This window comes from Gavia stellata, chromosome 19 (assembly GCF_030936135.1).
Source record: "Gavia stellata isolate bGavSte3 chromosome 19, bGavSte3.hap2, whole genome shotgun sequence".
NCBI lineage: Eukaryota > Metazoa > Chordata > Aves > Gaviiformes > Gaviidae > Gavia > Gavia stellata.
The window spans coordinates 20,268,270-20,295,365 of record NC_082612.1 but is presented as its reverse complement, the minus strand read 5'-3'; the positions used below and the strand labels follow the sequence as shown (position 1 = coordinate 20,295,365).

Here is a 27,096-nt window from a genome sequence, read left to right as displayed (position 1 = left end):
AAAGTGTTTGTCATTTGCAAGTTAACATTTTTTTCCTGCCACAGCCAGCTTAATATTAGATGCTGCTCTGTGACAACTCTTAAGACCTGGACAGAATGCTTTTTTAAATCACCCTTATAGAAAATGTATTTTATCAACCAACATACATTATAGTCACAGAGGGAAGAATTTATGCTTTCTCCAACAAATCAAGTAATAGTGAAAGATCTTGCTCAGGCTTCTGGGTTGGGGGCAGATATATCTTTTGATACGGTAGTGGCCAAAGTATCATTTGATCTTCCAAGTACTTTGGAAGCAAACAGGTATGAAAAAGCCACCACAAAACTGTTTTAGACATAGCAATACTACGCCTCTCAGGCACAATTTTATGCTATTTATTTAGCAGGGGTTTAAGTGCCATGCTTTTGTTTGGAGTATCTCAGCATGAATTATTTTAATGAAAGTTTTAGAAGCTTTCAATGGTTCTTGATCTATCCTGTATGAGTGGATGTTTTCTCGTGTATGTATTTTAGCTCTTGAGCTAATTGGATAAATCCATGTCAGTTTCCAAAAATACGAGTTTTTCCTTAATGTGAATTTGAGCATTGAAAATTTAAGTAAAGCCTGAAGATTTTAGTGTTTGAACATGGTCTGTGAAAGCAGATTTCTCAAACAAGTCTTTCAAATGGAAAATTTTTTAATCTCTTATCCTTTGCAGTGTTAAGAATCAAGGTGTCTCAGTATCTGTAGGACTTGGTTCTCCATTTTTCCATGTCCTGCCACAGCATGCTATCACCATCAGCAGCATTTACGCTGCCTATAAGTCCCTTCCCATTATGGGCGCCTGTTCTGTTACCAGCTGTTATTGGTTGGGGAAGAACTATCTTGACACTTGACATTGACATCTTTTACCAGTCAATGCCAGCAGATAACCCAAACTCTCTCCTTAGTAGCAGAAAGGTATATTAAGAGAAAGCATTGCTCTGCAAAGTATATGTTGTACCCTTGTACCTGTGAGATGACATCTATCTTATGATGGAAATCAGTTCTCAATCCTGTTCACAAAAAGCCCTTCTTAGTGTCAAGTGCTATTTTTAGGGGTTGACTAGGAACGTATTGAAAGGGGCAAGGGGAACGTTTCCACAAGAGCTAACAGCAGGGAGGGGAACAAAGCCTGGAGAAGGATGCTACGGCAAAGCTGGCCCCAGGCACTGAAGAAAAGTCCTACTAGCGGTGGGGCCAAGAAATACCTCAACACCAGAACAGTTGTGTGGAGCTCTGCACCCGCTTTTTAACCTTTTAGTAGTATTGATCAGGACAGTGACTGGCGCCAGTGCGGGATTAAATGTCTTCTGTCCTTTCAGGACACGTAGTTATTTCCAGCAGCAGTTCTCAAAAGTGGGGCAGGTATAGGAGAAGCTGAGGAAAACAACGGAGAGAAAACTGTTAGATAGATACTGTGCTGGCTGCCCATGAAATGAGCAAGCAACTGATTCAAGAGCCTGAACCATGGTTAAGATACTCATGTGGCCTTCTCTCTGTAGCCAACTGCATTTTCTGAAAACAGCATAGGGTCCTATTCTTAGTTCTGGGAGCTTTCGTGCTCATTTTAAGCATCAGTTTATGAGCCATTACATATTTTATTGCAGTATTGTATTCATGATGCAGGCCAGGGTGAATTAAATAAGCAAGGCTGTTTTAAGCAGAAAACAAAGTTAGACCTTATACTCTAATAACCCCGTTGCTTTCAGCAGAAGCTAAGTTATGATGTCTATTTCTAAACACAATCCTCACCATAGCTACTTCATTTTATTTTTCTTGCCTCATCTCATTACCTGTACTTATTTTCAGTCATTATATGGCTAGTAACATTTTAAGTCTACCTGTTTGCCTTAACTGATCATTCATTCCTGGATTTTCCTCAGGAGATTTTCCCACATAACCTAGTTTTGATTATAACCTTGCATTGTTTTATGAATACAAGCAAGAGTGGGCTTTAAATGCCTCTGAAAGCTGGTAGGGTGTTTATTTTGTTATGCAGGTTCCTTACACGCACACATTAGGAACATGGGGACTTAAAGGCAGAATTGATCTTTCACTTCAGCAGCAAAGGAAGACTACTCAACAGGTCCATAAAAGCTCCATCAGTGCAGCAGTTGTTTAATTACATTCATTTCGGGCCTGGATTCAAGGCACTGCTTTATAGGAAGCCCTTGACCCAGAACATAACGCAAGTCAATCAGAACTCATAGATTGCCCGGTACGTATGTATAGCCAGCTTTGTCTCGGTTGGTTAGTCATGATCAGTGGATTCATCCACTGTTGATTTTTCCACATTTTCAACCCCTGGGCTCTTCCACCAGCAGCTCAAATAGACTGTTCTTGTCTTTACAACTCACCCATTTATATGTATTTACTACTGCAGGAAATTATGCAGAGGCTCTGTCTCAGGGAGCAGCAAGAACAGGGTTGCTGCCCAAGAGTAAGTGAACCGAGGCTGACTACAGCATGGCCAATGCCCCCACTAACCAGGGCACCATCCCAGGAGGTCTGGACAGGGTAGGCAGAGCAGGGTGGAGATAACAGGGTCCACCAAGAGTCCCACAGAAGAAGAGGTCAATCAGATGCAAGCTCTAACCAAGAGACAGAAACAAAGTACTTACAATATTGGGGCAATACCCATCCAGAAGACAAAACCAAAATCAATTATTTCTGTAACATAGTTCAGGCAAGAATTGGCTGCCCAGCCCTGAGCTTAAATAGAGTATGCAGGCCAGTGGGCAGAGGATGCAGGGGTGGTGGTCCCAGTGAGGCTGATCAGGGTAGTGAAGGACCCTAACAGGCTAGTCCTTGATCACTAACACACCTACTTTACCTGCCTTTCGCTGACTTTTACGGATACCCTGAAGCTTTTCCAAAGACTTTTTAACAAAACAACTCGAGATGGCTGTAGTCTGCTATAGCATCACCAAAGTGCAAACTAATACAAGTTTATTTCCCTGGATGCTGAGTTGCAGAAAGCAAAGAGTTCAGCATTAATGGCTCCATACCTATATCCACAAGCCCTTGCATTACACTATTACTTCTGATTATACCCTAAAAATTCCTAAAAGCAGTAGAGGAAAGGGCCTGCTTTGGGAAGATTCTCTCATGTCTGGGCATTCTTAAGGAGACAGGGTATATTTGGCATCCCGCGTGAGCAGACTGCTAGAGGATTTTTACTCAGCTAGGAGCATTGATGCTGTTTGTCATCCGTGCAAAGGAAGCAGGCACGGCAGAGGTGGGAAGAGGTTTGCAGGGAGGTGGATGGAAGGCAAAGAGCAGCACGGGAGGGATCAGCACTAACGTTCCACCTCCACACACACCTTTCCTGGATCCTGGACTTATTTTGTGAATTCTGGGACAATGTTCAACAGGTACTTTGCAAGGTGACCTTGCGATCGTGTCCTGATCTTAAATTTGCTTAGTAGCTATGAACAGGGGATGACACAGGATCAATGTGATTTTGCAGGTGCAAGGGAAGTTCTCTGTAGCCATTTTTTAAATCACATTCATTTACAACTTGCTTCATTTTCACCACCACCACCGTCTTCTAACATTCTCCTAACAAACAGCAGCACCTGTTGATCATGTTTTTGTGTACTTTTCTTTGCTTGCATCTTTCCTCACCACAAAGGAGAAACTCTTGATGAGGTCTTAGGGCCACCAGTGTTGACTTTAACCTTATTACTATAATTTGTGTTACCTTTTTGCTGGATATTAGAAAAAATGTATTAGAACGTTAGAAAAATGTACCTGATTTTATAATAAGTTGCCATTCCTGTACAGGCAGGGGTATGTGAAGACATACCTTTCACTTTTCTTTCCTTCAGATAAGCAAGGCTATATACTTTAGCCGTGCAATGGGGAAAGGATATGGTGAGAAACAGCAAAACTTTCTGGGGAGCGTGTCTTCTACCAGGAGCCTTTTTGCATTTAACCTGAGGCTTTCTGCAGGCACAAGGAGAGAGGCCATTGTGTGGCACAGCTAATGGCATGCATATTAACTGCAAGGTTTGTAACATTTGTCAGTGGTACCGGTCATGTGAGTGTTAGAAATGAGAGGAAACATCTTGAGAGGAATAAATGCATGGTGAATAATATACCTCAGCAATGCTGGATCTTTTAAACTTTGTTTTTTTGTTTGAAACCAGTGAGAAGAAGCTTATCACGGATGCCCTGAATAAAAATCAGTTCTTGAAGAGACTGGAGCCTCACCAGATCCGAGATATGGTGGAATGTATGTATGAAAGGACTTTCCAGCAAGGGAGCTACGTCATCAGACAGGGAGAGCCAGGCAATCACATTTTTGTACTCAAAGGTGAATACTGCTTACTTGTACAATGCACAAGTGCAAGGAACAGCAACATAATTTAGAAGTCTTTGCAGGAAAGCACAATGATGATGTTTGTGCTCTTAAATCATTTATGCTGGCCCTGCTAAGGGCAATGCAAGTTTTACCTGTGACTTTTATGAAACAGAGTGAGAGCAACAAAAAGCACCTTAGAAACTAGAACCTTGATTTGATGGTATTTTGTGACCTCTTTCATTCCGAAAGCCTAGAGGCCAGCAAATCCTTTCTGTGGTAGGTACAGCCAACCCATTCTTCTCCAAAGAAAGAGTAGGTATAATTTAAAATACAGAAAACTGCTCAATGGTGAAGCCATTTCTGAAATAAACTTACTTTTCAACATTCATGAGAGCTTATACCAGTTTTCTGTGTATGGGAAATTGAGAGATGAGGTCTGAATTTACTGTTCTCAAAGCTTAGAGGTTTTTTTAAAAAGAGATGATTGTTTTTTCTGGGAAAAAAAAACCAACAACAAAACAAAAAACAAGCTTTAGGATAAGAAGACTTTCCTAAAATAATCCCAGTCGGCCTGAAGTAATCTCACTGCAGTTGTCTGTGCTGACTGCTACCGTGCTTACACTCAAATCTCAAATTACAGATCAGCCATAGGGGAGCCCAACTTTAATGCCTGAAAGTTGCTCCTAGCAGCAATTTCATCATCTCACCATTAAAACAAAATCAGTATTTGTGGTTAATTTGCATACTTCATCAATGCTGGACCACTAGAAGGCCCAGAGGCTCATATGAATTAGAGTTCATGCTGTAAGGGGTATGTTCTGTTGAGGCAGGAATATTTAAGCTAGGAGCATACTGATACATGTTGGCAAGCACATCTTCTGGCTTCATACGGATGGGTTAGGTTGAAAAATTGATGGTAACTGTTTTAGGATGACATAGATGGTGCAGGGAGAAAGACAAGGCAGGATTTGTAATGGGGTAGTAATATTCTTGCTAGACAAAATGATAACATTTTGAAAAACAGATGAAATACGAGGAAGAAGCTGTGCACCTTGGAAATTTTTCTGGCACGTTAGACCATTTTTGAGGAGTCAGTGGGTGTCTTGGAGAGAATAGGGCCAAACTTTCAACACATGTTTAAGGGAAGGTTTTTTTGGGCCATAACCTATGGAGAAATTCAGACTTTCTTTGGCTTTTGCTAGGTTTGTAGTAAGGCTTAAGGAGAATTTCTTAAAGGAAAATTAAAGTGCTTTTCATTTTTCTGCCCTCTGCTTTGCATTCTGCACATATATACACATACATGTGTATGAACAGACAATCTCGTGAGTAGTTTCTCCTGTGATCTCTATTTTAAGACTTGTTTGTCTATACCACACTAGGCTATCTGAACCAGTACTGACTGTTTTCTTGTAACAAAGGTTTATCCCATCAGGATTTAGAATGGCCCTTTTCTATGGCCTTTTTAGGGTTGAAAAGTTTCTCTCACCTTTCCCTCCCTTCCAGAGCAGGTTTGTAGATTAGCAATACATTAAAAAAAAAAAAAATCTCTACTGGTTTGTACGTGTGTTTCAAAGCACTGTTTGCATCATTGCTCCCATTCCTGCGTTCCACAGAGTGGCGAGGCAGGAATATATTGATCTGTTTTCCCTTCACTCTGTGCAGTTGAGCTCAGTTTTAATACCTATTATCCTGATGATTTTTGACAGAGGGCAGTCTGGAAGTCTTTCAGCAGAATAAACTACTTTCCTCAATACCTGTGTGGACGGCATTTGGTGAACTAGCCATTTTATACAACTGCACACGGACAGCCTCTGTGAAAGGTACCTAAGGTTTATTATAACAGCGTTGTTCAAAATGAAAACTGTACTTTTATGAGGTCCCTGTTATATCCAGGTTTTCTTTGAAGTTTTCATTTAATAGATGTCTGAATGTCCTGATTACCTACAGTAAGCTCGCGTTTCCTTCCTTGAGTTCTTTCTGCTTGGGAACTCTAATAATACTATGCCACGAATATAATTCCATCTCTAGCAGAACCTTTGATAAACAATTAGGCATCTCCAAAGTATGCTGGCTAGCCAGATCTGTACCAAAACAACTGCTAAGGAAGGGTAATGTTTTAATGTTGAATGATTTAGTAGCAGCGATGGTGTTGCTCTGATACAAATATCCCTTTTCCTGCGTAAGACTGGGTATTCATCCATTAAGTACCCCTTGATTCCTTTTCTAAGCTGCCATAATTATTCTGTGACAGTCCAGTAAGTGACTAAATGTGATTAAATTCCTAATTTTTCCACTCTCCACCATTCCGTAATTATTACTTGTGTTTGAAGGTTAATTTCTGTTCTTGTCTAAATCTACAGGAACTTTGAACCGCCAGTAAGTATATACGAAGAGTTCATGTTGACTCAAAAAGGAGCAAATGGAATAAAAAAAAAAAGTTGTTTGCTGTAAAAGCTTTTGGTCTTTCTTCCTGTACCCAGTTTAAGCACTTAATCATTGCTGGCTGTGCAGATGGGAGTTATTACATGTAATCTGTTTTTATCGCTGTCTGATAAACAGAAGAGCATCAATAATGTCATTATTTTTCTTACTAGCACGCTGTTCTACTTGAATATGTTCCCTATTTTACTTTTTGGCCTGCTGTATAACATTAACGTTATAAAGTAGTGTTTCTGCATAGTAAGATGTCATGCTGCTTTAGACTTTTGTTAACGATAATTGGTTTTGAGGTAGGCCAAGAACGGTCCGATTATGGATGAGAACGGGTGTTTGAATATTTAAAATCACTGCAGAAAGCCGCCCCTCCCCGCTAGCTTTCCTGCGTTTCTTGCTGTGGAGGAAGAGCAGTACGATGCCATAACTGAGCACGACTGTAAATACCTAGGTGAAAACCCTTTCTGGGTGCTGCATCTAGTGACACCCTTTACCTGCTGCCTTTGAAAACGGGCGTTTCAATGGCTGCTGCTACCCAGCAGCATCTTTACATGCAGTAGCTGTATTTGAAACTGGGAACATGATTTACTCCTATGTTTCTGAATTTCTCTATCTCATCTTTGAGACTCCAGGCTTTTTTCTAGCTATATAATTGCTTTATTTAGTTAAAGTGCAAGATACAGGAAATGCATTCACGATAGCTTGGATACTTGCCATATTTTCTTCATGCAAAGTAAACTGAAAGATGTTATTTAGGAGAAGAACAAAACCAAAGCAATACCTTTGTTCTCCCTTCCAGCATCCAAAAATATTTCTGAGCTATTTTGAGAAATGGCAGTTAAGAGCATATGTGTATATCAGGGTTAAGTACAAAGACTGACGACTGTGCATCATTTTAAACCTGGCATTTTTCTTTCCTGTAAAAATGATTCTGTGTTTATGATAAATCGAGGAAATCAATTGCTGTATTTTTTTCTGTAGCTTTTCTTTATCCCAGAGGGAACAGTTTTGTTCCTTCTTATGACAGAAGAAAAACTGCTGAATATGGTGTAGCATCTTTTAAAAGAAGAGGTTAAATTAAATAGAATCACCTCATTTTGTTTAAAAAAATAAAAAGTGCAATGTGTTCTGTTGTGTCAATGATTGCACACAGAGGCCACTTAGTGGTTTGCATCTTCGATGCTGGTTCTTATGCATGCTTATTGTATTAATATTTTGATTACCTTTTGAAAGATAATCATTAATGTTTTGATTACCCTTTATTCCCTTACAAAATGGCTACATCGGAGGAAAACTGTGTGAGGATCACAGGATTAAATGAAATGAAATGTATTTCTTGACCTCTGTTACGTCTATCTTACTGCATCTCTCACAAACATTTGCATGTAATCTGAATTAAAGAGGGATCCGAGCCACAGTATTCAACATTTGCCCCTAAGTTTTGAGACACTTCAGCCGAGTTTTTGTTTCTTTCAAATCAGCTCCTCTGCAGATTACATTGCAGCTTTTGAGTGCGATGACCGTCCGTCATCAGGAGCAGGTCTTCACACGCGTTCAGCCCTGTTTGTGCTGATAGTAAACGGCTAGGTTTTCAAGGTTACTCAGCCTTGGAGCTGCATGGAAAGTGCTCTGGGGAGGAACCATTTGGAAATCTATGCCTTACTTTAGTGAGCGTTGTTTAAGTGCGAGCTGAATTCTTTTAAAAGTCTGATTGCAGTAGGTGCTGGATATTTTAAAATTTGGCCTTGGGCATTTTGAAAGAGCTAGTCTGTCTTGTACCATGACCTAATACTGTAATATCTTCCATCACATCATTCGGAAACATTGTTGATTTTGTTGTTGTTTTTTGTTTTCTTAAAGCGATCACCAATGTTAAAACATGGGCATTGGACAGAGAAGTGTTTCAAAATATCATGAGAGTCACAGCACAAACAAGACAAGAGCAATACAGAAACTTCCTTAGAAGGTAAATATAATGCATTTCTATTTCTGATACTGGTTGGGGCTACTTCCTAAAGTGCACAACAATATCGCACCTGTCTTATCAAGAGAGAGAGAAAGAGGTGCCTTTAATACAAAGGGCCTCAAAAACCTGAATATTTACCTCTCTTGATTTTTTTAGGATTCACAAAATCGTTTTTCTCATTTTGATTGTTTTTCTCCTGTATTACATTAGGAGACAGCAAGAGGTGCTTGAATGCTTTTAAGTAATGGAACAAATGTATAGGAAGTTTACATGGCTAGAAGTTAAAACAATATATTAAATAAATAGAGTTAAATAAATCCTCCAACTAGAAGTTAATTTGCTGCTGGAGTAGAGTAAGGTATATTCCTCATTCCTTGGAGACTTGAGTATGAGAACTGCATGTCTCTCTTAATTTGTGAACTAATTCCAACATAAATTACTAGGAAATCTGCAGAGAGTAGAATAATTCTCTCTCCTGCAGGGAACACTGAGAGTCGTACAGTGCTTTTCCTTAGGAAGAAGGTCAAATTAGAGGTTCCAAACCACAATTAACTGATTTCATATTTTCTTTCTTTAACAAAGAATGTCCATTCCATTATGGCTTCAAATCAAGATCTCAAGCCTGGCCATGCGTAGAATGTCTTGTGTATTTTTTCATCCATCTCCATCTTTCATTTCTATAAATACTTCTTTGCTGAGCCTGAGTAGCTGGAGAGCTCTATGATTTCCTAACTTTTACAAGTCTGAGTGCTCAGGATAGGAATTTTTTTCATTCTTACCAGCAAGTTCACTAAGTCGTCACTGTAGTCGGATTCTCTCTTAATAGTTGTCCAAGTACTACTGAAGTTGTTACCTTTCTCTGATTTTGCAGTCTCTGCAGTGCATTTGAAAATATATTATTGAATTAGTATAATGTCTTGGTTTTGCAGTTAATGGATTCTGTATGACTGAATTTTGAAATTAGTCCATGTGCCTGCTAGAGTTTTTTTCCCCTACTGAAATACAACATTGATTAACAAACTGACCAACGTTTGCCACATTTCTAAGTTGTAAGTTGTGCAAGTTCTGTTTATCAAAAAAACGAGATGAGAATGCTTGAACCTTCCAAATTCAGATTTATTTGTATATTACGTGTTTTGTATAGCACCACCAGTTTAGCTAGTTATAAAATGTGGTTGTACAAATTGTATAGATAAGAAGAGAGCATGAAAAAAGTGTTAATGATAACTACTTTGGGGGTTTTTTTGTTTTGCATTTCTGTTTTCTGGAAGTGTGTCCCTGCTGAAAAACTTACCTGAAGATAAATTAACCAAGATCATGGACTGCCTGGAGGTGGTAAGATACTGTTACGTTTTTCTAGATAGTATTCAGTAAGCTTTTGAAATAACAAAGAAGAATAAACAAGTAAAAACAAAACCAAAAAACAACCAAGCTTTTTTTAATATGGCAGCGTTTTTGGAGTGGTCAGAGTGGAATTCCAGGTTGGCAGCAAATAATAACATTTAGTGGCATAGAAGTTGTATCTTTGGCATCGAAGGAGTCCAGCAAGTAGCTAAGAGGATCTATAATCTAGCCTTTATTAAGATTAAGCACAAAGTTGCTGTCCAGGTCTCTTGACTCTTTTTTGGTAATCACACTTTACCTGTTTGCAACATGGCTGTGTAATACTTTCATATGCCTTGGACCACATACACTGCAAAATATAAGGTGAAAAAGGCCTTAGGACTTCAACATATGAAACCAGCCAAATATTCGTGTGTCTTAGGGCTGCATCTGCCAGCAGCCTTTGGAGGTAAAGGCTTGATATATAGTCATAGATGTGATATTTTCCAAGAGCAGTGGTAACTATTAATGCGTTTTGTATAGGGAAAGTCTATAGGAACCCCAGTCTTGGAACAGTTCTGCCGATGGAGAACAAAAAAGTTCCTCAGAAAACTAAGAGCCTCAGTCCCAACGAGTCAGAGGAGCAGAGTGATGATGGCCGTAGCACAAGGGCTCGAGGAGATCATGGTGTTGGTTGTGTGAAACGGTAAATGGCCTTAGCGCAGCAGTATCCTAAGCAGTGACGTTTCTTTTTGTGGGATTCCTGGCAAGGCACAACTTTTACGAGAAAAAAAATGAGGTGGTTGTTTATGAGGAACAGATCACAAAGCTGAAAGTTAACATGTAAAAAATGCTTGATTGAAAGAGAAACAATTAGGTAATGAAGGCAGGGGTTCCTTAGCAAGGACAGAAAAGTTGGTGCTTTCATAGCTTGCCATAGACGATTTAGGCATTCCCACTCAGGTGTCAGGCCCAAAATTACTTTTGGAAATGGGATTTTGATGTAGAACTCTTTTAAGAGCTTTTGGTATTTTTTTCCTTGTTTTCCCCTGCTTCATAAGGATGATACCAATGTCAGTATTTTTTTAAACAAATAACGTGCTGCTGCATTAAGGTATGTTACAGATTGGCCACCATGCTTTATATAGTGGAAACCTTGCATATTATTATGGGATGCAACATCTGCAGGAGATAGGAAGTTAAAAAACAATGGAATGTCCAGATGTATTAAGAACTCTGTGTAGTAATCACAATTTTCAAAGAGGCTAATGATATATTGGACAATATTGTCTCTCTCTTCCCCCCCAACAGGAGTATTATGACAAGGGAGATTATGTTATTCGGGAAGGAGAAGAAGGAAACACCTTCTTTATAATAGCAAAAGGAAAGGTAAGATGTAATAAACCTAACTTATAAAGTAACATACATGAACACCTGTATTTCAAAAGCTACCCTGAGGGGGTGTGGGCTTCAGTAAAACCTGTGCAGATTTTTTGAGGATGCTGTTAAGTTCACAGTACTGTGATAAAAGCCCGGAGCCGTGTTTCAGAGATTTAGGGAGCCTAATTTTCATTCACAATGAACCCATGTGATTCTGTTCTAATTATAATGTAATTAAAGTATGGCCTGAAGCCTCTTGACACTGTAGCAGAGATGCAAAGTCAATATTTTGCAAATGAGATTTGATCCTATTCTTCTCCTGGATGTTTCAATATCTGATGGGCAAAACATACTCTTGTGAAATATCTAAGAAATAATGGAGTCCTAGGTTTAATGGCCTTCTAGGTGACTCAGGGTCTATTCTTTTCATTTGTAAGGCAGCAGCCTTTTTCCATCAGCTGTTAGGTTGGAGGCTGACACAGGACTCTAAAGAGTCAAATCAGGAGAATTTTCATCAGTAAACTTCCAGTAGGGGTTTCAAGTTTCCAAAACGTGTCTGTGTCTGGAGATATTCTGGTTTGGATTTGGCTAATGAGTGCGGGCATCAACCAAATGTGTGCTACTGTGGAAGTGGAGTTTCATGTTAGCTAATGTTTCTGGAGGCTGGCTGTTTAGCTGCTTAGAAGACAAAAAGCTCATATGATGCCTGCCCACTGTGGGAACTGATGCAGTTTTGAGTTTTTCATTAAAATGCAATTTATTTTGCTCTGTTTTAAAAGGTATGAGGAAAAAGTGTTGGGGGGTGGGCAAAAATGAATATATTCATTTTTCCATCTCTCAGCAAAAATCAGAGAGGTGTCAGGGAATGTTTGATCCTTTTAGTTTTTGAGAGGAGGGAGTAATTATATATATTTGTAACTCTTTCTGCAGCATTACTGAGTTTAAGACATTTATGAAATACACAGAAAAGAAAAGGAAACCATGCAATACTTTGAAACTCACCTTGCTAGATTTTTGTTCCTGTACTTTCCAGGTGATAGTTACCCAGAGTACTGCAGATCACTCGCAACCTCAGCTGATTAAAAATCTACATAAAGGAGATTACTTTGGAGAAAAGGCTCTCATTAGGTTAGTTCACATTGTCCGATTCACGATGTACGGTATTTCAACTGACCTATCGCTATGTGTCAGATTATACAACTCATGGCTGTTTTGACTGTAGAGTCAGCAGATGAAGGCAATGGCTCAATTTGTCTTAATGTTTTGGTTTTTGCAGGGAGAACTTGAAAGTATACACTGTCACCTACCTTTGCTTTTCCCTGAAAAAAGCAAATGCTGACCTCTCTGCATTGTTGCTTATTGTTTATATTTCAGTAAAAGTTGTGATGAAAATTTCTGCCAGGCTCTATATGACTCCTAGCATGGATAAGTTCCATCATTACTGGACTGAGCTGTTGTTTCTGTGCCGGTGCCCATGATAGTAAGAAACCAAGAAAAGGAGTACAGAGAAATATGAGCTATGAGCCAAATAGCTCACATAGCACATATTTTTGTAGGTGATTGAGTAGGGATCATTTGGTCTCTGGAATGTTTTATATCTGAGGATCGTTTCAGAAATGAGTAGTAAATCCCGATGTAATGCTAATTACATCTCATCCTAATTTCCTGGAAGGCTGCTAAAGGAAGTTGTGATCCAAACCCTATTGAAACTGAAAAAAATACTGTGCTAGACAATAATAACAACTAGTAAAATGCTGTAATTGTGTATTTGGTTCAGCAATATTAATCCAGATACAGGCTGCAGAGGCCTTCGGGGAGTTTCACCTATAGCAGCTGTGACCCTCCGTGAGTACAGTGTGAGATACTTCGAGGATTTTTATATGCTTCTGAATTCTTCCAATCTGTTTCAATTCTTAGTGATGATGTCAGATCAGCAAACGTTATTGCCGATGAATACAATGTGGAGTGCCTCGTAATAGACAGAGAGTAAGTATCATGCTACAGTTTAAAGGAAAGACTTGCATCCTCTTTCAGTAGGTTCACGGTAAGATGTGACCTCATTGTAGGCACAACCACTGTGTTATTCTTAAGTGAATACTGAACTAGTGGTAATGCTTTTGGAATACTGAGCTGTGGCTATGCTTTAGACAAAGACCTAATGAAGAGAGGCTGACAGAAGGTGCAGGAGCACAGAAGCTTAAGAGTAGTTCAGCGTTATTCTTTTCTTTCTCTCCTTGTGGTGGTGATGTTTCACATTTATTAAGTGCTGTTCATCGGCTCAGGGAACAACAAAAGCTCCTGCGTGTCCCTGGTTTTGGGATGCCCCTTTGTCGAGGGGGACATGCAGCCAAATTCCTGCTTTTGTCAGGTAGAGGCCGATTTTACACCTCCTAAAGCGGAGAAGAATGGAACAGATGGAAGATAAAAGAAAGGAAGCTCCCAGTGGAAAGTGACACAGCAAACCCACATTTCTCAGGGCTAGCTGTAAGGATGCTTACTTGGAAAGCAGACAGCTGCCACCCTTTTCCTTGCTGAATCCCAAAAGGGCTCATTCTGAGGGCTAAGATTCTACCCCAACCCAGGAAATGGCATCTTGGGCTGCGAATGCATTTTCCGCTTCTCTGCTTTCGCTTGTTTAAATAGGTTGCAGAGAAGCATGCCAAAGCTGGTGCGTTCTAGGGGAAGGGGATACCAACAGGATTGCAGTAGGTAAGCCAAGGGTTGGCATGGCATTGCCGGAGGGTGGCAATGCTAGTGGGAATATTTACACTGCTTCTGGGAGCACGGAGGGCTCAGGAGCGTATCTGAAGTGCTTGTACACCAACGCACACAGTAGGAGAAACAAACAGGATGAACTGGAAGCCTTGGTCAGCTCCCAGAGCTACGATATCATTGGTATTAGTGAGACTTGATGGAATGAGTCCCATGACTGGAGTGCCAGGATGGAGGGCTACAGGCTGTTCTGGAGGGGTAGGCGAGGCAGGCAAGGTGGAGGTGTTGTACTATATGTAAGGGAGAGGTTTGATTGTTCAGACTTTACAGTTAGTGACGATGTGGTTGAGAGCCTCTGGGCAAGGATTAGGGGGATGGAAAACAAAGGAGATGTTGTAGTGGTTGTCTACTACCAATCACCCAGCTGGGATGTAAGCACTGATGCGTTATTCGATAGGCAATTAGGAGAAATTTCTGGATCAGTAGCCCTTGTCCTTATGGGAGATTTCAACTTCCCAGACATCAGCTGAGAATATCATACTGCTGTGACAAGCAGGTCTTGGGAATTCTTGAAGTTTGTAGGAGATAACTTCTTGTCACAGGTACTCAGGTGATCCAAGTAGGAAAGATGCCATCCTAGACTTGCTGTTTATCAATAGAGAAGGGCTCATATGGGGGATGTGATGGTAGGTGGCTGTCTTGACCTAAAGAAAACATTGTTCTAAAGAAAACATTGGACTGATACTTGTTGGACTGTCACCTGACTAATGGGGGTGAAGAAAAAGCAGAGGCATTCAGTGCTGGTTTTGCCTCAGTCTTTAGCAATGCTGATAGACCTTGGGCTGCCCGGTCCCCTCAGTCAGAGGAGCACGAGTGCGGGAACAGTGACTTTCCGTTTGTGGACACCGGAATTGTCAGGGACCAGCTGTATCAGCTGAATGTTCACAGGTCCCTGGGGCCTGGTGGGATTCACCCCGGAGTACTGGAGGAGCCGGCGGATGTTATGGCAGGACCCTCTCAATCACCTACCAAAGGTCTTGGGAGTCTGGGGAGGTCCCTGCTGACTGGAAGCTAGCCGGTGCTATTCCAGTCTAAAAAAGGGCATGAGGGAAGACCCAGGGAGCTACAGACCTGTTAGTCTAAGCTCAGTTCCTGGAAAAATCATGGAGAAGATCATACTGGGTGCTCCGGAAAGGCATTTAAAGAATAACGCAAGCGTCAGGCACCGTCAACATGGGTTCACAAAGGGAAAGTCGTGTTTAATTTGATGTCCTTCCATGATGAGGTCGCCTGCCCAGTGGATGAAGGGAAGGCGGTGGATGTAGTTTTTCTGGATTTTAGTAAGGCTTTTGATACTGTCCCTCACAGCATCCTTCTGGACAAGTTGTCCAGCTGTGGGCTGGGCAGGTACGCAGTGCGCTGGGTGAAGAACTGGCTGAAGGGCAGGGCTCAAAGGGCTGCAGTGAACAGGCTACATCTGGCTGGCAACCGGTCCCCAGCGGTGTTCCTTAGGTCTCAGTCCTAGGGCCGGTTCTGTTCAATATTTTTGTCAACGATCTGGAGGCAGGAGTTGAATGCACCATTAGCAAGTTTGCTGACAATACCAAACTGGGAGTTGCCATTGACTCCTTTGAGGGATGAGAGGCCTTGCAGAGGGATCTAGACTGAATGGAGCACTGGGCAGTCATTAATGACAGGAAATTTAACAAGTCCAAGTGCCGGATTCTGCACCTGGGATGGAGTAACACCGGGCACAAGTAAAACTTGGGAGAGGAGTGGCTGGCGAGCAGCCCTGCAGAAAGAGATCAGGGGTGCTGGTCGGCAGCAGGCTCTGTAGCAGCCAGCAGCGTGCCCTGGCAGCCCAGAGGGCAAACCCCATCCTGGGTGCATCAAACCCAGCATGGCCAGCCGGGCAAGAGAGGGGACCGTCCCGCTGTATTCAGCGTTGGTGCCGCCTCACCTTGAATACTGTGTGCAGCGCTGGGCCCCACCATTTCAGAAGGATGTGAGAGTCCTTGAATGCGTCCCAAGGAGGGCAACCAAGCTGGTGACAGGGCTGGAAGGCATGTCCTGTGAGGAGCGGCTGGGGACTCTGGGCTTGTCTAGTTTGGAGAGAAGGAGGCCAAGGGGCGACCACATTGCTCTCTGCAGCTTCCTGAGGAGGGGACGTGGAGCGGGAGGTCCTTATCTCTTCTCCCTGGGATCCAGGACGCGCGGGAATGGTTCAAAGCTGCGTCAGGGGAGGTTTAGACTGGACATTGGGAAGCATTGGTTTACCAGGAGGGTGGTCAAACCCTGGAACAGGCTTCCTGGAGAGGTGGTCGATGCCCCAAGCCTGTCAGTGTTTAAGAGGCATTTGGACAATGCCCTTAGTAACGTGCTTTAACTTTTGATCAGCCCTGAAGTGGTCAGGCAGTTGGACTGGATGATCACTGTAGGTCCCTTCCAACTGAAATACTCTATTCTAAGTCTGTTCTTCCCACAGTGCTGTTACTCACCTGTGAAGTAGGAGAGGAGATCAGGCACTCTGTCCCCCTACCCTCTGGCAAACCAAGTTTGGTACTTCAGCTGGTTACCGCCTCTTCAAAGCTCTTAAAATTTGTACTGTCAAAGTGATAGTGTAAAGTTCAGTCTGGGCCATGACTTAGAGGCAATGTAAAGCCTTGCTGCAGCAGTACGGATACTGGTTTCTCTCTCTTTCCACTGTATGTTTGGTAGTTTATACTGTTTCATTTGTGGTTTTAGGACGTTTAATCAAACTGTTGGAACTTACGAGGAGCTCCAGACTTACCTTGAAGGTTATGTGGCTAATCTGGCCCGGGCTGATGAAAAGCGACATGCGAAGTAAGTCAGATCATTGGTTAGGTAATCATCTTCAGTAGGTAATCATAAAAAAGAGTGGTAGATATGTAAGTAAAATCATGGATGGTAGTTGATGGAGATGGGCCCCTAGGAATTATAGCAGTCACTATAATAAAACTGTCTGGATATGCTTATGGAGTCCAAGAAATTTTTTCTGAAACAAAAATTACATAGAATCTCAGTATATTGACTTCCAACCAAGAATTCAGTCTATCCCAAGAAAACTGAGCACAGAAAAGAAGTGAAAGTGTGCTCAAATAATTTTTTGCATTCTGAGGGTAAATTCTTTGACTGGTAAAACCCCTAAAGGTCAACCTTAACTCCTGATTGAGTTAATGAAACTGTATTACTGTACAAAAGACTACTTGCCATTTCAAATAGAAATAAGCAGACATAAAAGAAACAGCTTATTTTTAATGTTTCAGTGTAGCACTGGTGCTATTGAAGAGTTTGCTTTTAGCTGTGGACCACACTTCTAGTTTATCTGCCTCTGATTTCAACCTGAGCACTATTGGAAGATTAGCAGAGTATGCTTTTCTTCTGTTTAGAAATATAGCTGCATTTTTATTTCTGATCATTCTACTGGAACTGGTACACAGTCCTTCAGAAATTGGTTCTCCGAGTTGGAGTGCCCAGTGTTTTGCAGCTGACTGCGTAATTAGGAACCTCACCATGGATCAGGTCTTGATAAAAATACCGTTGATTGTGCTCAGTGAACTTCAGTAGCATTTTGCTTCTAATTTACTTCCATAAGATGTCCAGAAAGAAAGTGCTTCTGCATAAAATCAAATTAAGATTCTGTTAGGAAATAAGAAGGCTTTTCTTTTTTTTTTTTTTTATAGGACTATTAGAGTACTGTGATACAGGTTGCTGGCAAGGAAAGCACTAACCGATGTTAATTTTCTTAATGCAGAGGAAGATCCTTCTGTGGACAGTCGACCAAAGAAGTGTCTTTGGAGATGATAGAGCTGAAGGAGAAAGTAGCCCAGTTCCCTCCTTCCCCATTCCAGAATTTAGAAGTTGTCACAACTCTGGGTGTTGGTGGGTTTGGAAGGGTCGAGCTGGTAAGAGTTTGTTTTAAACATATTCAAGTAGTTCTCTGTCTTAGATGATTGATTTAACTGCTGAAAAATGTGAAGGATTTTAATATTCTGCATGCTTGTGCCTCTAAGGCAGAGGTAATTCTATACAGAATCATAGAATCATTTTGGTTGGAAAAAACCTTTAAGATCATCAAGTCCAACCGTTAACCTAACCCCGCCAAGTCCACCACTAAACCATGTCCCTAAGCGCGTCATCCAGAGGTCTTTCAAATACCTCCAGGGATGGTGACTCCACCACCTCCCTGGGCAGCCTGTTCCAGTGTCTGACAACCCTTTCAGTGAAGGGATTTTTCCTAATATCCAATCTAAACCTCCCCTGGCACAACTTGTGACCATTTCCTCTTGTCCTTTCAAAAGAAGCTATATATATATATATGTATAAAAAAAATATATAAAGCAATGGATAGCTAAAAAATATTTTCAGGGCTTCGATGTTCAAAGAAACAAATACATTCTTGCGTGCCTTCATCTCCTGCTGTTAAAAGCATCTTCCTGGTCACTAAACATATATTCATCAGTTTGTGCATGTGGAGTTTACAGCTGTGCCTACCTGCATTGTGCTCCCTAAATTGCAGTCCTTTTCCCAAGATCCTGCCTGGACCTGAAGTAATCTGCAGCACCACATAGTCTGTGTTGTAAGAATTGCTTCGGTATGCCCCACAGCAACTATAACCAATATGATCTAGCTCTGAGCTGTGTTGACTTTGAAATTTCCAACAATTGGAATTGTTGTAATGGATCTTCTGAGTCATATTCAGTAGCATGAACAGCTGCGTTTCTGGGATGCAAAGAGCCTCATTAGACTAAAATCTTAAATTCCACTCTCCTCTGAGTAGCAAACATCTGAAAAAATGTGAACGCTTCTTGTGCAGGCCGCTGAAGGCAATGGTAAATTAAAGGAGACTATGTGATTTTAGTGAAGTCAATAATCCTTTACAGTAGTTAGACCATCAATTGTTTTATTCCGATTCATGCTTCAGAAAACAAATTTCCACACTGGTTGACTGCCAGCTTGGAAATTCTACAGCATCACCTGAATAATAAGCTAAAAATTGAATTCTCAGCCAGCTGTAGAACACTGATAGCTGCTTCCTTGGTTTCCTGGAAGCCTTGTTTTAATTTCCATCTTTTTATTGCATAGTGGATAATATTTCAGTGTAATGCAGAATCATTTGTAAACATTCTTCATACACTGCCTCTGCTTTTTGTTCTTTTGTATTACACTAGTGTTTAGAAATCTTAAATTGAAATTAGGACCTGTTGTGGTATAAACTCATTGTAAAACATAGTACCTGTCCAAACTGCTGCTATTTTGTACATGTAAAAAGAACACAGGGAACATTTCTTTTCATTTTACAAGCGGGGGGCTGGGACACTAAAAAGATCTGATGCTTGACTTAAAATCATACAGAACAGTTCTGCAGAAAATCTGGAATTTGTCCCTCGTTAGTTATCAATTTCAGTCCTGTGCTGTGTTGAAGAAGGTGGATGTCAGTGTACCTGTTGAGAACAGATTAGTAAAACATCCTTTCTTTGCCTCACATGTACTCATCATTTTTATTCACAGGTTAAAGTGAAAAATGAGAACATGGCTTTTGCTATGAAGTGTATAAAGAAGAAACACGTAGTAGACACCAAACAACAAGAGCATATCTATTCTGAGAAGAAAATCCTCGAGCAGATATGTTCTCCATTCATTGTAAAGTAAGTTGACCATAGGTTCCCTTGAAAGTTGACCCCCCAGCTGACCCACTGGACAGCATTATTAAGAATGAGGTTTGGCACATACCAATTCTGGAGAAAAAAACATGGTAAGTCTCGCATTTTATTGTGCCTTTCCTAAATTGCTGCCATTTGTCTCCACAGACTATATCGCACATTCAAAGATGCTAAGTATGTATATATGCTGCTGGAGGCTTGCCTTGGAGGGGAATTGTGGAGCTTGCTGAGAGACAGGTAACAGCAAACAAAGTGGAACCTTGTCCTTTAAAATCACCAGTCAGGTCCATATGTCTACTGAGCAGGTTCTCTATCCAAGCGCTGTCCGATGAAAAGATGGTTGGTTCAGTTTTCAACCGCATGAGTGATATACTGAATGTCAGTGCCAAAAAGCTGTCAATATTCTGGGTGTTATATGTTATCTGGTTAATGAGAGAGGAATTTTTAGAAGTTAACTGTCTGCAAGGATAGTGAATATTTTTGTTCCAGAGGCAGCTTTGATGAAGCCACTACCAAATTCTGTGTTGGGTGTGTGACAGAGGCTTTTGACTATCTACATCACATAGGAATTATCTACAGAGACCTGAAGCCAGAAAATTTAATTTTGGATGCTGAAGGATATATAAAACTGGTAAGATGTAATCCTTCTGTAATGTTATCCTTTTGTGCCTGTATCCTGTTTCCTTGCAGGTGGGATATAAATAGACAGCATGTAATTATAGTACCAGGATCCCGGAGTTTAATAATCCTTACACATCAGTAGAAAAGAGGGCAGGCTACTTGTAGCACAGTGAGAAACAAAGGCATTGCAAAGCCATTGCAAGCCACAGACAAACTGGGGATTTACAGCCTCTCAGAGCTCTTGCCACAGCATAAACAGCAAAAATAATTTCTCCCAGCAGCCAATCTTAATGTAAAGGCAGGAACCACATTTCCCAAGCGCAGAATTACCTCCCTGTCCAGCCTGAAGCAACCATAGGTTCTACATTATCTCTGTAGAGAGGGGACACAGTAAAGAGCTCCTGCCCTACTTGACTGTGACCGTGAAAAGTGCAAAGAGAATACCTTTCAAAGAGCTTGAAACATCCACTCTGGTGACAACTGTACAACCCACCGTTTTCCGTGGGCTGTAAATCTCGTGTCCTCACAGAAAGCATGGGTTGTTCTATCCAAAAGGAAAATAATTCAGGAAATTACTCGTGAGACTAAATGGATTTGTTCTATAACATTCGGTAATCCAGTGGAATTACTTCTTTCTCCCTTACAACAACACGGTGTAATTTTTTTAGCTGTAAACTGGCAACCCTGAGATCTTTGCAGGAGGTAAGGAAGCTGTTAAGACCTTAAGGCTTCCCAGTGCAAAACACCTCTGCATTACGCAGCATATGTTGATTTTGATTTTTTGATTGATGGTTGGACTCGATGATCTTACAGGTCTTTTCCAACCTTAGTGATTCTGTGATTCTGTGATCAGGTTGATTTTGGATTTGCAAAGAAGATCGGATCAGGGCAGAAAACATGGACGTTTTGTGGAACGCCTGAGTATGTTGCCCCTGAAGTCATTCTGAGTAAAGGCCATGACTTCAGTGTGGATTTCTGGTCCCTCGGGATTCTTGTGTATGAACTCCTTACTGGCAGGTAAGTGCCTCCTTCTCCAACTTCTTACCTTGTTTGTTTGTTTATTTTTGAAATTAATCTTAAAATAAACAGTTTGGGGTTTTCCCCATCAGTAAGCAGGAATGACTTGCAAAACGATGCTTCTTTTTGCCTCTTATGCATGTCTTACCTTCCATCGTTTCAGAAACGCCACGGACAAAGTGTGGTTTATCCATCCAAGGGAAGGGCCAGGCACCGGCTATAACGGCTGGTGTAGAGCTCCTTTAAGTGGTGATGATGTTTCCTGTGAGGAACAGCTGACAACAGACTGTTCTTTTCCCCTTTAGTGGGTGATGGGGTACAGTGGGGTGGGTGAACTGTAAGCAGGGCTCGTTCTTTGCCTCTGTGCCCACTTCCGTGACAACTCTTTGTGAATGCTCAATGGTTGTACAACATGGGAGCTTCTCTGAGCTAGGCTGGAGGCAGAGCTCATGTAGAGGGACACATATGATCATGCATTTTCCCTGGTACCTACAGGCAGCTTCTCAGCTTCAGACCTTTCTAATATCTTAAACAGACTGAAAGGCTGAAGGTTGTAAAACTAGGAAGGTGGGGGATTTTTTCTATATTCTCGAATTTTTGCTTTGATGAGCCATGGCCACATCTGCTTTTGCCAGCCATTCCATTTATCAGTGTTGCTTTCTTTTTCTAGTCCACCGTTCTCTGGGGCTGATCAAATGATGACCTATAATTTGATTCTCAAAGGCATTGAAAAGCTGGATTTTCCTAAAATAATAACAAGGCGGCCTGAGGATTTGATCCGCAGACTCTGCAGGTAGGAGGAGCAGTTTGTGGCAGAGCCTGGGTGTGGATAGATTGAGCTATCTAAGGTCCAGACTAGAGTGTTGAATTCCTGACAACTTCATTTAAAATCGTTATGCCTAGTATGGTCTGTTCCGCTTTTATTCAGTACTCATGCTTGCCTCTGAGTGTGTGTCACACCTCTTAGTCTGCAGAGGTATCACTTACAAGTGTAGATGATACCTGTAGCTGTGAATTTCTCTGTAGCTGTGAATTTTTTCTGAAACATGTCTTAGGGAAAACTTCTTAAGTGTGGGCTGAGGAAGGAGCTAAAGAATTTAAGGGGCTAAAGAATTTAATTATATTATCAAGCGCAGCGTTTTAAAACAAACGCTTCCAAAATTACTTAGGCATATAGCTCCTACAGAAAGCGTAGGGCACTTAAAGACTGACTTAAGCCCACTTGAAAACGTGCAAAAAGGTGGTATTTCAGAAGGGCCAGCATAACTCAGAAGCGTTAGTGCATAGTGGCATGCACAACCTGTGGCTGGTGACACTGCTGACACTGAACTCCCGGCTCCGGATTTCATCAGTGGCACTAGGAACAGTATACACCGTGTTTGTGCAGCAGGATTGAAAGGAATCTTTGTAGCTGCAAATTTTGGTCTGTCTCCTTTTGTAACTCATGACCAGACCTGCTGGCCAAGAAAAAAAAAGGTGTGCAGCTAAAATTCAACCAGTTGATTTCCCTCTGCTGCTTCTCACAGCAGAGTGACGCTGGTTTGGCTTCCTGGAAGATTTCTCCATGCTCGAAAGGAAGGAGCAGTGAGCAACAGCTCACTACGTCTCCTTATGAGACCAGATGTTGTATGCAAGCTCCATCCCTGTGTAACTGTTAAATGCAAGCAGTTAGGATCTATAAATGCTCTTTTAAAAAAAAAAATATTTTTAAAATTCTTATCCTTTTTCTCTTTTTGTAAGGCAAAACCCTACAGAAAGATTAGGCAATCTGAGGAATGGAATTAATGACATCAAGAAGCACAGGTAAGTGAATGAGACTGCCAAGAATCACAGAATCCCAGGATGACAGGGGTTGGAAGGGACCTCTGGAGATCATCTAGTCCAACCCCCCCCCCACCAGAGCAGGTTCACCTAGAGCACGTTTCACAGGAATGCGTCCAGGCAAGTTCTGAATATCTCCAGAGAAGGAGACTCCACAACCTCTCTGGGCAGCTTGTTCCAGCGCTCTGCCACCCTCAAAGTAAAGAAGTTCCTCCTCGTGTTTAGATGGAACTTCCTATGACCAAGTTTGTGCCCGTTACCTCTCGTCCTGTTGCTGGGCACCTCTGAAAAAAGACTGGCCCCATCCTCCTGGCACCCACCCCTTCAGTGTTTATGAGCATTGATAAGATCCCCCCTCAGTCGTCTCTTCTCCAGGCTAAAAAGACCCAAGTCCCTCAGCCTTTCATCACAAGAAAGATGTTCCAGTCCCCTAATCATCTTCGTAGCCCTTTGCTGTCCCCTCTCCAGCAGCTCCCTGTCCTTCTTGAACCGGGGAGCCCAGAACTGGACACAGCACTGCAGATGCGGCCTCACCAGGACAGAGTAGAGGGGGAGGAGAACCTCACTCGCCCTGCTTGCCACACTCTTCTCGATGCACCCCAGGATGCCATTGGCCTTCTTGGCCCCAAGGGCACATTGCTGGCTCATGGTCATCCCGTTGTCCCCCAGGACTCCCAGGTCCCTTTCCACAGAGCTGCTCTCCAGCAGGGCAGCCCCTGACCTGTACTGATGCGTGGGGTTATTCCGCCCCAGGTGCAGTACCCAACACAAGAATAAAATTTGGATTTTAATTTGAAAATACCTTTAGTATTTTAGAACCCAGTCCGGTAAACCTGTAAAGCTCCAGGCACTTCCAGTCAGATTGCGTAAGAGAGATCTCTGTTGCTATTGAGTATATTTGTGACTACAGCAAGCGATGATACAAACATAAATCCTCAGCATGATTATCTAGAAGCATCTTGATGTTTACTGGTTTTGTTGCAGGTTGCTGATGTAGGAGTTTAATTCAGTTCTCAGAGAAATCGATGCCAGTTCAGCATCTGCCTTTCAGACCTCCCGACCCTTGAACAGTTGCTTTTTAAGAATGGTAGTTAAAAGCTCCAGAGCGATATTAGGTTTTTGTCCTCTTTCTTCTAATGAAGAAAGTCATTAGAGGGTTTTTTAATGAAGAAAGATATTAGAGGTTTTTTTGTATGAGAACTTGCAACTGTAGTATTGTTAATGAGATTTCTTTAGCACTGCTAATTTAGATACTGTTAGCAGTATTGTATCTGGGTTAATAGTAATAATTGTTTGTTGCATTTAGGTTACACTAGTAAAAATTTTAAGCAAACGAGTAACAAATTATTGGCTTCACTTACAAGTGAAGTGTTTACCTTTTTGCACATCACTGTCTAAACAGGCAAAGGGAATACAACAAAGTACACAACCTAAGTGAGCCAAATACGCATATCAAATACATCCTAGAAGTTATGTTTGACTTCTTTAAAAAATCTCTAAGAGGCACTATATTAGAGATGACGAGGGATTAGCTGGATTAGAAAACTGGAAGGAGGAGTAAAAATAATAAGGAATATACCCCATCAGTCCTGGAGACAGAATGCTGCAACTAAAAACTACCAAGACTGTCTGATGACACCTGCCTCTGAGGTCTCCTGCACAAACTGCCTTTTGCATTCACCCTGCCAAACGTCAGCGTCTACTTGATCATTTCTAAAATTTATTTCTAAGCTCATAGGAAGTATGTGGCCCCTTCATGTGTGGATTTTACTTTCCACAACAGGTTTCCAGTGATACTTCCTGGGTTTTGTGCTATGGGAGGACATAAATACCTTTTATTTACTAGAAAACCTCTTTCTTCTAACGAAGAAAGTCCTCTGTGGGTTAAGCATTACCTGCTTGTTCTTTTTAGCTGAGCTGTTTCTAAGCTCTGCGGTTTGTGCTTGGGAAAAGGAGCGCTTTGACTTTTCTGCTTGTCTCCCTCTTCTCATGCTGTTAAAAGAGGGTGGAATTCCAAGGGGACGCATCCATCTTTGCATGGCTGTGCTTATGCGTATATTAACCTGCCTGACACTTTGCCACTTCTGTACAGAGGAGATGCGATGTAGCAGGTGGTCCTGAAGCTCCCACTGCTACCGCTCCCTTGCATGGCAATGACGGCGCTCAGGTTTCCTACTTCTAACGACTGTGTTGTTACATGGACAGAAGTTGTCATGGAAAAATGTCTTCTAGCCCTTGTTCACATGTTTTTCAGCTGTTAATAGTATAATGACAGAAAACAATCTGTCTTTCTCTCTTGGTCTCTCCCTGTCTGTCTCTCATTTCTTTTTAATCAGGTGGTTGAGTGGTTTTAACTGGGATGGTCTGAAAGTGAGGAGATTAACATCGCCTTTAAAAAGAGAGGTATTGGCTTCAGCTTTCAATATCATAATGCTTTACTAATATAAAGGTGCTTGGCTACAAAGAAACAACTGATGGCGAGGGCAAAATTTCCCAAAGATGCATCTGAATTATTATAGCTCGCCATTTTTAGTGAAAATCGAATGAAAGAAAGAGAGACAGCAAGCGATATATAACTTAAATTCAGCTAAACAATGGAAATATTATTCTGCCTGTGTACTTTGCATTAGATTTTCACCATTAGTAGCATAAATGGCGTTTGGTCAGAAACAAATACTGAAAAAACATTTTCCTTGGTAATGGGCACATTATTAAGATGCACTGTTCACATTATTGTGGGGAGTACAAATTCCTGTATTCTCTTACTATTAAGTTACAGCACGTCCTTGAATAAGCTTCCTGTTTTAAATGGCCCATTTCTCTTCGCCCTAAAATAAAAAAAGATTGAGGGTAAAGGATTTGAGACTCACTTTGAACTCATTTGGAAACAAAAAGTAATTCTGAGATCTGCCTTGAGCAGATAGCTACCCCGTGAGTGTAGATTTGGTCTTAAACACATTTGAATCAAAATTGTACGCAGTGTGGCCCAGTTTTCTTGCTGGCTTTATAGGGCTTTGGGTGAAACCTAGGATTTGATCGTATTTGGGGAGTGGTTTTTGTATAAGGAGGCTAATGCCTTTGTTGTGTTTTACAATTTAATTACTGGAGGTTTTTCTTATAAAGATCAAGGAATTGCATCCACTGAAAGAAGTCATCCGTACCATGCTAGCCTTTCATTCCTCCACTGGTAGCAATAAAAATGATGTACAATCAATGGAGAGTATATTCAAAAGTTATCTTCTGAAACAACCATTTGTTTGTGTTTTTAATGTCCTAGTTGTCTGGACCGACTGATTACAGCTACTTTGACAGCTATCCACCTGAAGAGGGAACCCCTCCAGATGAACTTTCAGGCTGGGACAAGGATTTCTGATGTTTTGTTCTTCCAGGACATTTATAGAGACTCACAGGCATCAGTTCTAAACCTGCTCTCATTTCTTGCTTAAAATCAAATTATGCAAGGTTTGTGACAAACACAATGTTCCTTGAAGGATAGAAGACAGTACAGCAACCAGAACTTGTTTGGATATTGCACCAAAATCTGTGTGCGTCTCTTTGTAACAAGGGCGTGCATTCAGTCAGCAGATGTAACCTGAAGGTTTTTTGATACACGGTGTCTCTGTGAACATTTTCAGACACTATGGATCGGATGTATGGTTTCACCATTGGAAATCTCACTAGCTAATATTTTTATATTAACAAGGTTACCACATGTCTTTATTTTGAACGGAGAGGATGAGTATTGGAAGTCAATAACCCTCTGGCATTTCTCAATAGCTGACACTATCGGCATTTATTTTTCATTTTATCTT

At 41.3% G+C, this 27,096-nt stretch overlaps 1 protein-coding gene across 1 annotated transcript in view; it reads left to right on the top strand.

Annotated features, from left to right (window-relative positions):
* The window catches only part of PRKG2 (protein kinase cGMP-dependent 2), a 30,723-nt gene extending 4,066 nt beyond the window's left edge, over positions 1-26,657 (top strand). Inside the window, exons 2-18 of the mRNA XM_059826869.1 lie at positions 4,173-4,339; positions 6,034-6,147; positions 8,621-8,726; positions 9,998-10,061; positions 11,361-11,438; positions 12,463-12,557; positions 13,347-13,415; positions 16,887-16,985; positions 17,917-18,067; positions 19,674-19,810; positions 19,973-20,062; positions 20,315-20,456; positions 21,300-21,463; positions 22,134-22,256; positions 23,204-23,266; positions 25,621-25,687; positions 26,562-26,657. Of these exons, the coding sequence (XP_059682852.1) occupies positions 4,173-4,339; positions 6,034-6,147; positions 8,621-8,726; positions 9,998-10,061; positions 11,361-11,438; positions 12,463-12,557; positions 13,347-13,415; positions 16,887-16,985; positions 17,917-18,067; positions 19,674-19,810; positions 19,973-20,062; positions 20,315-20,456; positions 21,300-21,463; positions 22,134-22,256; positions 23,204-23,266; positions 25,621-25,687; positions 26,562-26,657 (1,825 nt within the window). The remainder of the gene's footprint in view (positions 1-4,172; positions 4,340-6,033; positions 6,148-8,620; positions 8,727-9,997; positions 10,062-11,360; positions 11,439-12,462; positions 12,558-13,346; positions 13,416-16,886; positions 16,986-17,916; positions 18,068-19,673; positions 19,811-19,972; positions 20,063-20,314; positions 20,457-21,299; positions 21,464-22,133; positions 22,257-23,203; positions 23,267-25,620; positions 25,688-26,561) is intronic.
* The last annotated feature ends 439 nt before the right edge of the window (positions 26,658-27,096 follow it).